The 12,500-nt window shown below is 38.3% G+C and overlaps 1 protein-coding gene across 7 annotated transcripts in view; it reads right to left on the bottom strand.

Moving 5' to 3' along the window:
* SYNCRIP (synaptotagmin binding, cytoplasmic RNA interacting protein) overlaps nt 1-12,500 on the bottom strand; it is a 23,626-nt gene that overhangs the window by 7,355 nt on the left and 3,771 nt on the right. For 5 of the 7 annotated variants that reach the window (XM_010183973.1, XM_010183974.1, XM_010183970.1 and 2 more), the window contains 4 exons: nt 7,607-7,742; nt 6,479-6,684; nt 1,578-1,727; nt 124-245 (listed from right to left, as the gene is read on the bottom strand). In XM_010183973.1, coding sequence (XP_010182275.1) covers nt 124-245; nt 1,578-1,727; nt 6,479-6,684; nt 7,607-7,742 — 614 coding nt within the window. The remainder of the gene's footprint in view (nt 1-123; nt 246-1,577; nt 1,728-6,478; nt 6,685-7,606; nt 7,743-12,500) is intronic. The other 2 variants (XM_010183975.1, XM_010183971.1) reach the window with 1 other exon arrangement.

Genomic DNA, 12,500 nt, shown 5'->3' with positions numbered 1-12,500 from the left:
ATTTTCAGAGAAGCCAGAAAACCTGTACACACTATAGAATACCTACTAAAGAAGTTCTAATTCTGTAGGAGTGTACATGTCTTGCAGAAGTAATACAACATATGTGCATGCATTTACACTTACATCTGATTTTTAGCCGCTTGTCTCTGAGCTTTCCGTTCTTTCCTTTTTTGATCTGGTGGCTTAGCAAAAACAATTTCAATGTTTTCTCCCTCTAAATCTTTGCCATTCATTTCTTCCATTGCCTGAAGGAATTAACCAGACTTTAAATATACTTCTAAGCATATCTGAAGTTATTAATTTTATTCTATCTTTTAGAGCACGCATTTTAAAATTTGTTATCCAGAGCTAAAGTAACAATATAAAGGTAAAAAAAGGAAGTTAAAATAATCAGACAGCATAGTATTGTGGGTTCCAGAGTTAGACATTTCCTCTTAACTCGGCTCTCAAAGCCAGGACTGCCTGTATCAGTTTAGAAATCTTCCACTCAAAACTGTAAATAGGCTTCAACCTTTGCAAGCTGTTTCAATTAACGAAATGACAGAACTGTCCTCTGAAAGTACAGATTTTGCAATAAGGGAAAAAATTTCTAATGTCAACACACATGCAAACACTACTAAAGTTAGAGATCAGTGTACGTTTTTATTCCTTTATTTTACTTGTAATAAGTGTAACTTTCTTTTTAAACTAGAAACCAAAATTTAGAATTTGTCTCATTCTGGTTACAAAAAAAACCCAAACAACCCAACAAACTGCCAACAAAACAAAACAATCCTACACAGAAAACCCACCAACACACACGCACACACATCCCGTGGGTCACAGTAATTGCTACAAGTTAAATTCAAGCAGGGGAATGCTAAAGATTATACCACTTTTAGGGACTTCATATAGCTAAGCCTTGATGGGATACATATCCTATGAAAAGGCTCTTTCCACCGTCTCCCTAAGCATCTGCTTTAAGACATCTGGGTGAGCAAGAAAAACTGAATCTCCTTGTATCCTGCATCCTCCCACAGAACATAAAAAATAGATACACTTCAGACAGGAGAGGAATTACACTTTCCCTAACAACTGACAACAGGAGAAAAAACACCCAAGACCAGGCTAGCAAAATTCAGGAATGATAATTGTCCAGCACCTCTCATCAAAAAGAAAAGGTGCTTATTCCATACCTTAAAAAGGGAAGTAATTCTTTTCCTGGAAATTAAGACTACATGAGTTTTTAATCACCCACCCTAGAGAACCTGCTTTAGATTCTACCAATGATTTGGTGAGAAGAATTATTCAACTTCTGGGACTTAGTTTCAAATGATAACACATAACTATCTTAGATACTAATCAGTAGAATTACTTAGGATAGATGCATCTAAGATCCACTTTTTAAGCTAGCAGCTGCATCTTCCTACAAGACACCCTGACAGGACAAAGTAATCCGGGTTAAACCACAACACAGCGACAATGAACTGCCTTTCTCCAGACAGAGCTTTTTTTTCAAGTTAAAAGAAGTAGACTGCTTCCAACTGTTCCATTTAGTCACTACTTACACACAGACAGTTACAGTCCTCTCCACTTACCTTTACAGCACCATCCCGCTCATCAAAATGAATGAAAGCATAGTCTTTTAGCTTCTTCACTCGCTCTAGCTTTCCAAATTGACTGAAGGCCTTTTCTAGTATCTCCTCTGTTACAGTATTGGCAAGATTGCGTACAAACAAAACTTTTACCTAAAAATTAATAAATAAATAAATAATACTTAAAAGTATGATCTGATTCCAAGACACACAATTAAGTTTTGCAAGTCACTGCTACTGGCAGCACTGAAAATATCATTACATTTTATGTACAGCATTTTTTATACATACACATGAATACAATATTTATATATTCGTACAGCATAAGTTAGCTCCAGAATTCCCCAAATGATAGAAATATTAACTGTTTTCAAACATGATTACGTAAGTATTACTATCCTGAAAGTCAATCCGGTTTAGTGTTAATGTTTAGAAGAATCCTAGCAGCAGTCATTTTCAACATAGAACACCTTCTAACTTAAGAGAAGGCAACCAGGATTGGTTACACACAAAATAACTTATCAAAACATTTCGCTGTGCAGCCAGGTTTTTGCTCAGGTATTTGCAGAACAGTCATCGCTAGAATATCTAGGTCAGAGGTGACAGGCCTGCAGCTCTCAAGCTGCTTAACTTGTGGCTCCCATGCTACAGCTACACCCAATACCCAGTGTCAGGAGGACTGTGCTTGCCTGAGGGATACTCAGTGACCTGAATCCACAGCTAGAAGAGAGAAAGCTGACAGAAGAGGATACTAAGGCCACCTCCCAGGTCAACCTTGGACATTCTCCCAAGTCAAACTGTGCCCCTTCCTTGAGGAACACCACCTCCAAATAACTCCGAAAGTTTATTCCCTCCCCCAGCACCCTAAAGCATGCAAAGGCTGCTATACAGCTTATAAAATCAGAGAGGTTGGTTCTTTCAGCTATTGAGATAGGCGCTTTTAACTGCCCGATAGTGACTAAATCATCAATATAAAGTTTAATCAACCACCAACTGCTTATGATAAAAGAAAATATGGAGCAGTCTGCCAAACGCTTAAACTAGACTCTTATTTAACATAGCAGACAATGTACACTGGACACCAGGAATCACATGTTTGTGACCTGTTAGTATTCAAAGACTTGTCCTTGCTCCCACTGCAAGGCTGCACTAAATGACTGCACACCAGCATGTTTACATGGTGTCATCCTTACACTCTCACAATTCACAAACCTCTTTGACTTGCTGGGCAGAGTCTGTCCCACGCACTGCCACTGTGCCCTGACAGTCCTGTCACCTCCTACTGCCAAAAACGGCTCTTCCTACAACACAGCCGCACATCAGCTGCAAGGACCTGCAACTTCTGCTCCCATCTCCTCTGCTACCTGTGGTTTCAAACTAGCTGATGACAAAAAGTGAACACAGTACACGGCAGCGCAGACTTCCCACTCCTAACCCTGAAGGTCAACACAAAGAACACAGGGTCTGAAGGGACCAAACAAAGCATGCTTCAATTTCTGAAGCAGAGCTATAATCTCTACTCCCGCCACATATGGGAACTCAACAAACTCAGACAACCTTTTCACATGAATTACTGTCTAATTAAGTCACAAATGAACAGGATAGACTCTCATAGACCTTTGTCTCATTTGCTAGCTGAGCTAGGATGGGATGCAGTCTGGAATAAGTGATACAACAGATCATAAACCTGACCTACCATATCCACAGTCTTTGGCAATATTCTTGCTATGGCTTTTATAATCTGAGAATCAGCAAGCGCCATGAAGGAAGTTGCTTCCTATCCTGTGTTAAACCTCTCCTACATGTCTTCACGGGAAGAACAACCTTTATCTCTTGTAACCCATATGTAATAACCATTTTTAGTAAACTGTCCTCACTGCTACCTCAACATTATTTCATGAAAATTAATTACAGGAAGCTCTGCAATGCAATCAATGGTTTAAAAAACCGCACTAACTTTCAAACAAATGTTCCTTATTCTTGTACTTTAGGAAAGGATGAAAACTAGAAGCTCATGAGGAGGCCTAAGTAGCCATCACTAATAAATCCACAAAGACTGATATAGTGTCAGAAGACATGATTAAGAACCTCAAAAAATAATCGCTCTTCTGTTACAAGATGCACCAACACAACATCTTTAAAGGACTAAAAAGCAACTAATTTAATTTTTTTCCAGTGTAGGCAAATCCATTTATTTCTTACCAGCTACAATTTTCTTAACACCTTCGCTTGTGTTACAGGTTAAAAACATAGCTGTACCAGTCAAAGATGTCGAAGCTAGAAGGCAGGTTAAAGCATAAGTTGAGAGAAGATGAACACCTTTTTACTCCATTTAAGCAATCTAAAGAGGAAAGGGGAGTAGGGGGCAAGGAAGTCCTCTTCACTACAGCTCACAGATTTTAACACTATGGATCCATAAAGCATCAGCAGCAGTAATCTGTCATGAAGACAGAATCTGCTTTCAAATCCGCTTAAGATTATACTACTTCCAAAACTTCTGGGAACTTCTCCTTTTCCTCCTCTTACCTACAGCTCAAACAATTGACTTCATTGCCACATTCTCCAGCGATTACTACCCCTGTCTCTTGTCTTGTAATCTACCAGGCAGCCACAAGCATAAGACTTTATTTAGCTGCTTAACCTGCCACTCCAGAATGTCCTCTGTAGCCTCAGCCATGCTACAGAATTTAAGTAAAACATTAAGAAATTTATCTGCACTACAAGTGTAAGAGGTATCAAAATAACACTTTGGAGAAATTAAGCTATCAACACAGCTACTGGAAGCTGGAAAAAAGTTCACTTTGGACCAGAAATCAATTACTTAACCAATTATACTCTGATCTATCAGTACAGGCATTAATCTCCTGTAGCTTCAAAAGCTAGGTTTCTACCTCATCATGCTCATGGTACTTCATATTTAAGGTAACAGCCCATTTAAATTTTAAGTATGCACCCAATACAGTACTCTCCACAACATTTAAGCAACAGCCAGGAAGAAAAAAGAAAATGGCTCAAGTAAGCTCAGAAGTTTAAACCATATTGATGAAATGACATGCTGCTGCTGTGAGGTATTTAGAACAACGCTGCTGACCTCCCGGCTATAAAGGTGAATTTGTCTTTCCCATAGTTTGCTCTTATGGACTTGCTTTTCCAGCAGTCTTGACAAGAAAACCACCGATCAGATGATTATTTTGATAAAAGCAACCTCCTACTCCTCCTCAGTGTTTCCTCCAGCGCCTCCTACCAGAGGAATGTGTTAGACCAAAAGGGTCAATAGCTCTATCTTTGCACCTAATTGACAGTGCTCAGTGGCCATGACAGCCAACCTGCAGCTCACATCTGGGAGATTACTGACTGCAGCTGCAGTGCAGAGGCTCTCTTAAGAGAAAGACAACAATAAACAACAGAAAGTAAAGACAGACCTTCTCTACTTTTTCAGGATTCTCATTCAGTCTCACACTTTTTCGTGCATCTTAACCCAAGCTCCATGACCAACCTCTGGCATATGACACTAGAAGTATACAAGCTGATTTTCTGCACATTCTCCATATTAATGTTTCTTCCCTTTTAAAATCACATTTCAAATACAAACAATACAAAGCACTAACACATTCAAACAACTCCATATTAAATGGGGCAAACCACTATCAAGCTTTACCTTCTTTAGTCTTTCACTCCCCACATCTGTAAACTTCTGTAGAAGAGATACCTGATTATGTCCGCTATCACTTCCTGCTCACTTACTCAGTCACATCAGCAGAAGCTCCTGCTAATTTATTTGTACAGTTTGCTGGATTACGTCTCTTCTCTTTTGAGCCAAAAAACTGAACAGATAGATAGAACGCAGTATTTAGGAAGTGCCACCTTTGACAAATTTTACCTGCAAGACTCTTCCCTGCTGCTGACAGTCTATGATGCTGGGTTAAAAAAAAAGTCTGCAGGCAGGGTAGTCCAAAAGCTTCTGTAATACCTGTATTACAAAAGCAGCTTTTTCCCTAAAATGAGCCCCCACCCCAACCCTTTTCCCTTATGGCTCACCAAAGAGGAGATCCCAGCCAAGCTATCTTACTAGGTCCATCAAAGTAGGACTCCAGCAAGTGACGTGTCTCAGATGAGAGTAAAAGCACAGACAAAAAGCAAGCAAAGAGAAAGAGATAAGGATATGGGCTAGCTAGGAGTTTCCATTAAACAACTCAGCTACACAACATAACTGAAAAAAACAGGGTTGGGCATTACCTGATGGAAAAAAATTCAGGTAATTAGTTTCTGGCAAAAATATCACACATATAAAACAACTGCTACAATGTACTTCCAAATGTTAACATTTCAGAGTTCAGTTTCACTAACATATTCAAAGTCCAAAATATTACTAGTCTTAGCATTTGAAGGAATTAACTCCCCCCCAAATTAAACAGAGTTCCAAATACAATGTAACTACCTAACATCTCAGAAGTAACTGCTAAAGGCAACTTTGACATGTGGTTGCTAAAGGCAACTTAACATGTGGTTATTACTGACATGTTCCAGTTCCAGGGTTAAAAAGAATTAAGGCTTGTTCTGCGGTCCTACCTAGATTCCTGTCCTTCCAAATATTAAGCTATAAACCCATTTTAACTTTCAGAGTCACCATCACTTCCAGATGTGAAATTAAGTACATCAGGCCTATGTGTCATTTTTGGCAAGAGTTACATTCAACATTCAGCGTTGGGAGCACAAAATAACATCAGCTAGTAGTTTTTAAGTCCTCATCCATTCTAGAGCGTATTCATCTTCTTATCACCTCACCTACAACACCTCTGTCAAGAAGACTGAAAGATGCTATTTAAACTTAGACTAATGTCAGGAAGTACTTACTTTTGAACAAAGCACTTTAAATGCATTACGGTGCCTTACAGCTTTATTACCTTTGCCATGACTTCAGGATCTGGGTCTTCTATAGGATCAGCCCATTCAACTGTAACAACATTTCCCCAGACTTTCACTTTGCCGCTCATTAACCTACGTCTGGCTTGAGCAGCAGTTTTGTGATCTTCATATTCAAGGAAACAGAAACCGCGGTTCTTTTTCTTGTCATCAGGCTGATGATACAATATGACATCTGTAAGACCCTCTGAAATTAAGAAGAATATTTATTTGTTATGGCTTCAATACATGAGTTTGTATTACGAAGTAGGGATTATCTTTGTTAAGTACGCATCTGACAAGTAGCTCCAAAAAGGCATGAACATACTAGACTTTTGAGACCATCAACATATTAAAGTTCCCCTAACTTCAGCAGCAACATTTTCAGAGAGATTTTAGTGCACAAAGCAAGATACCAGACTATCCTGACTTAGGATCCATTTTATTAACTGAAGAAAGCTTAGTAGCTATGGAAAAGTACCTTTCCTCTAACTGAATGGAGAAAAGATAAGGGCAGCTAAAGTTGTGGTTTGTCGGGCTCTCCTCTCAAACCTGTAAGTCACACTACCTATCAGCACGTGTTTTTTCCATGGATATCTAAACAAGAGGTCAAACTTGCATGATTTTAAGACATCTAAAAAGTTTCAGTGTTGCTCCAAGGAACTTAAGAGTATATCATTCAGTAAGAGAGCAAGCCATCAGATGTAACTTTTGCCAGTTTATAAGCCATTACCAAAAAGAGATCCTTATCAAAGCACTAAGAATTATGAAGCACAGAACTAATTACATTCTCCAACTTGCATTAGCTTTGCCTTGAAGAGTTTAAAATATCCATTAGTATTGAAAAAATTAAACCATCTATTTCTTTGAATGGCTTTTTTAAACGTTACATGCTTATTCTCTAGGTTATACTTCGAACCACACATCTAGTCTAATCACAGATATTTCAGTCCTCAGCACAGCAACAGTATAAAAAAAACCCCAACACCTAAAGTCAGGACAAACACTAAATGGTCTTCATTTGGAAACATTTGTGCCATCATTCAGTAAGCCAAAAGATGGTGAAGAGAGTTCATCACTGATCATGTTTGACATCTCTCCAGCTCTACAATACATAATTACTGACTTACCTGTTACTTTGCTAAATTCTTCAACAATTTGCTCCTTGGTTTTACTCTTAGGAATAGAACCAACAAAAAGCCTATTATTGGCAACAGAGATGCATACACCAATGTGTTTTCCAGAACGAATTTCATGGTTGTTGTACTGAAAGAGAAACAATCGGACAATCATCAGTTACAGACAATTTTCACTACCCTCCAACAGCAGCATACCAAGCATTTTACTTTTGCAAACACAGCATTTGGTAACATATTAAATTGTTTGGGACTTAAAATACTCTTTTGAATAGATTCAACTGTTCTGAAGTATACCCATGCTCTCTAAAATATCCTCACAATTGCAGCCAACAATTATACTTCCCTTCTTGTTCAAGATTCTTTTCAGTATGTTTCTTTCAAGACTTTTTCATGCAGAACCATGAAAGGTAAATCTTATGTCCAAATCATCAAGGTTAAGGCTCCCTTTCCCCTCCACAACACGGTGGGAAAAAGAAAAATGCAAGGTCCTCTACAGATTGCATTTATTAATTCTTGAATCGTGTGTAATACAAGACGGAAGTTACGATTCAAGTCAGATTCCCTTCTGAAGTTCCACAGTTAACAAAACTAGAGAGAGCCGCGATCATGTCTTCTCCACCAAATGTGCAAGAGCAATTGGGAAATACTTTTCAAAGCACATAGATTACACACGCAAAGATAGTAAACAGCAAGAAGAACCTTCTACTGACTTGAAATCCTAAGACTTCTGTTCAAATGCTTCTCCCATAACAGGTTGTTTAGAAGGCACCCTGAACAAGTCAGCAGTTTAAGGAAAAAAAAAAAGTATTACTGTAGACATCTGTTGACAAAAACTGCCTTTCACTGAGATGCAGATACAGACATGCATCATCCAAATAAGCAGCAGGGAGGTCAACTGGTGGTACATCAACCCCTTTCCAGCTGGAAGCCCTGCAACAGACAGTTCTTTAGCTAGGAAAATGCATTTCGTGGTCAACATCTTATTGACAAGTAGTAGGAAAGCTTTTAAAATTTTAAACTAGCTATTTATTCTAGGAGTTATTTTGTGTTTGGTGGTAAACTAAACCTTCCTGCGTAAGCAAGTTCTCCAACATCACTTCTTGCTTTGTGCACTAAAATCAGGGTGAAGGTGTTTATTTATTTATTTATATTTATCCTTTGCAAACAAAACCTGCACAACTGAAAAAGTTCAAAGCCAGACAATTGTACCAAAAGTTAGCTAAAGGAGAACTGTACACATGAAAAGGATCTGGACTGGCATCTTTCCAACTAATTATGTCTTGCAACACAGTAGGATACAGAAAACACTTCTATCTCTGTATCTGTTGCCCATGTGGCAGAGGAATAGTTGATTTTAAAGTAGGAAACAGCTGCACAGAAGACTATATATAATATATTTATGAACACGAATAAACATTCTTATACATATTAATGAAGAAACAGACAACAGCAGCTCAGGAAAAATCCTTTAAAGAAACACCTTTAGAAAAGCTGACAGGTTATTAGTCTGGAAACAAGACACAAACTGATTCTTCAGTAACTGAAGTCTACATTAGGAACCATTTTTTTACTGAGAGGTTGGTCAAACACTGGAACAGGCTTCCTAGAGAGGTAGTCAATGTCCTAAGTCTGTCAGTGTTTAAGAGGCATTTGGACAACGTCCTTAATAACACGCTTTACTTTTTGGTCAGCCCTGAAGTGGTCAGGAAGTTGGACCAGATGATTATCGTAGGTCCCTTCCAGCTGAAATACTCTATTCTACATGGATAATAGCAGATACTATCTGTCTGTTCCTGTTGAAGTCTAAGACACGTTTGGCCTCACATTTAATCCAAGAAGAGCCTCATACAACTTATGGCAACAAAATTGTATTTCGTAACTTTAAAAAAAAATTAAAATACCATATTGCAATTCCAAATTGACAATAGTTTCCAGTAGTTTTTTCATACCACAATACATTAAATATTACTTTTCATTGAATGTTTCTCTAAACACAGACAAAATAGTCTTAAATAAGATGCTCTTGAATATAAAGTTGGTGGGTTTTAAGTAGTTTGCATACCATCCATAAACTCAGATTAGACATAATGAATAAAGTGTCAAAACAGGCTACCAAATCAGCTCTGTCAGCACACTGCTTCCCCCTCCTGTCACCACTGAATCAATGCTCGAAGTCAGTAACAGAGATATTACTACCCTCTGGACATTATAATAAATAGCTAAAAAAAACCAACCAAAACAAAAAACCCACTAAGTCCTACAAGAACCTACTCACAAACAGGTCAAAGCATGCATAAGGTCTGTCTTGTCATTTAGTCACTTAAACTTTCCCCAGCAAATTTAGTTTATTTCCAGCAGCAAACGGCAAGTTGTACTGCTATGCATAGCTCGCAAACTGCTTCAGTGGCATATTTGAACAACTCACCTGCACTCGTACTTTGATCAAGCTTACACTTGCACTAGTCAAAAACGCACCATATGCTACTATAGTTTTCAGTATGCTCTCCTACAAGCTTCAGCTCACAAGTCTACAGTAACCACAATAAAGAAATCTTTTGAAAAACTAAAATCTAACAACTTCATATGAAATAGAAGGGAAAACTGAACACGTGTGCAAAAGCACACAACTGGTGCTATAATTCTTAACTCGAAACAGTATAAGCCAGAAGGTAAACAGAAGCATGTTGACAGGGAAAAAATGTCTAGAGTTAGAAAAAAAAAGAAATTAGACTTCTCATAGTCAGTGTCTGTGTGAATGTATATTTGGGATGTCATTTCTACTTAACCAGCAAGGTTTAATCATAATGGATTAAGTACTGGACATAAAATTAACTACTGTTCATATCTCTAAGTCTTCTCAGTATCAGGCCACATCATCACTCCATTTTTTGTCTCAAGCACAGCCCCAATGGTATTACAAACACAATTTAGGGGAAGATACCCTTTTTTAAGTGGTATAAAAATGCATAAACAAAATTGAGGTTTCAACCTTTTAAATAGCAAGATTTCTTCCGGTTAATTAATAGGGTAAGCCAACTGTATCCAAACTTTTTAGTGTAGTTTTACACTAAGTTGTTATAATGACTGTGGATGATACAACAGCCACACAACTACGAATTGTATGCAAAATATATTACACCAACTGCTGGAGCCTGAAGACAGGTCAGTTTATTCTCTACTGCAGTTTGGGTATTTACAAAACAATCATAGCTGCCTCTTATTACTCAGAAGCCTACAGGCAATGCAGAGATTTTTACTCTCATTTTTGCTATACTTCAGAGTCCTGAATAGGAAAAACAAACCTTTGGGAAAAAGATGGGAAATTACTGAAAAACCCCTATTCTAGAAGTCCAGAAAGCTGGAAAACGAGTTGTATACACATCAGAAGATTACAGGTAGTATCAGAAAAGACCACCTGTTAAAATACTAGAATGTTAAAGTGGCTAGGACCAAGAGTTCAGCATTTCTAAGAGGTCTTACAGCAGCCTCTCCATGCACATGTAACTAACACAAGTGGTAGACCCAAGATTTTCAACTGAGCTCCACATCCATATTTTGCTAGTACCCCTGCATATCACTCCTCGACAACTTGGGAAACTTCTAATACACTTAACTAGCCAGCCAACAATGACTGGAACCATTCAAAAGCTGACAAATGCCACAGAATCCAATTTAACACCAACCCTGCCCTCAAAAAGGCTGAAAAACTGCCCCGTCAATCGCAACACTTCTCAACTCTTACACTCAGAGGCTATTTAACTGAAAAACAGAACACTTTTCTTTTTTCCTGCATAGCAAAAGATCAGATATAAAGGGACACCAAGCACCTTCTTCCCTTGTATCATTCAGTAGAGAACCGAAGCTAGGATCTGATGTTACTTTTATGGAAACAGAACCTGAATGGCTTTTCAGAGTGTGCTGCCTTCAAGCAAAATCCAGCAAAGTGAACAAAAACTCCTTTTTGTTTACTAGGTGCCTCTGAGAACATATTTGACTTGATTCACTGTTTTGCTAAGTCACATGCATAAACTCCAGCTATTTATATTGTGTGTGAATTAAGGTTGACAATGAAAGTACAAAGAGGTATAAGCAGTTATCCTCTGTAAATCTGGATTGTGCACAGGAACACCAACCATTATTATTTATGAAGCTAAACTGCATCTATCAGGTATTTTTGTACTTTCACTTTTGTAGATATTTTTATACTTTTCAAAACACATTCTCACCTTCAACTTGATTTGCCTCTACCAACTGACTTACATTATTAATACGTAAACAGAGTACCTTACTGGTTTAAGATGTACTTTATTACAAAACAGAGATATTAACCCTACTATATTAATACAGTATCAGTACACATCAGGATGAGTATGGCTGGCACTGAGGATCATACCACACACTGATCTTGGCCATATCAATGCAACAGTAACGAGTTCAAAAAAAAAAAAAATCAAATTCATCCTAACCAGAAAAACAAAGGAGCAGTGCAAGGATCGATTTTTCCCCTTTTTTTAGTGACAGAAACTTCATGCATAAAACCTGGAAAGCTTATTAAGAGTAGCCTATTCCTCATATTAAACTATTTCACACCTCTGTGTAAAACAGACAGGATTTATGCCTTTCTCCAGCCAGCTGCAGCAAATGGAAGAGACCTCAACCCTCACAAGTGACCATTTCCCACCTGAAGTATCTCATCAAATCCTGTGTCGGCAGGGGTGGCCTTCCAGCACGGCGCCCCCTGCTGGCACCCCCGCACCACAGAAATCCCAGCCCACCTGACCCACACTGCCCCAGTACCACAGCAAACCCACTCACTGCTCTGTGCCAAAGCTCAGAAGTCACTATCATTATTAACAAAAGTTATGCCAGCAGTCCATCCACTTTC

The sequence above is a fragment of the Mesitornis unicolor genome, unplaced genomic scaffold (genome assembly GCF_000695765.1).
Source record: "Mesitornis unicolor isolate BGI_N332 unplaced genomic scaffold, ASM69576v1 scaffold46354, whole genome shotgun sequence".
In the NCBI taxonomy this organism is placed as follows: Eukaryota; Metazoa; Chordata; class Aves; order Mesitornithiformes; family Mesitornithidae; genus Mesitornis; species Mesitornis unicolor.
Note: the sequence above shows the minus strand (reverse complement) of the source record. Positions and strands in the feature narration are given on the sequence as shown.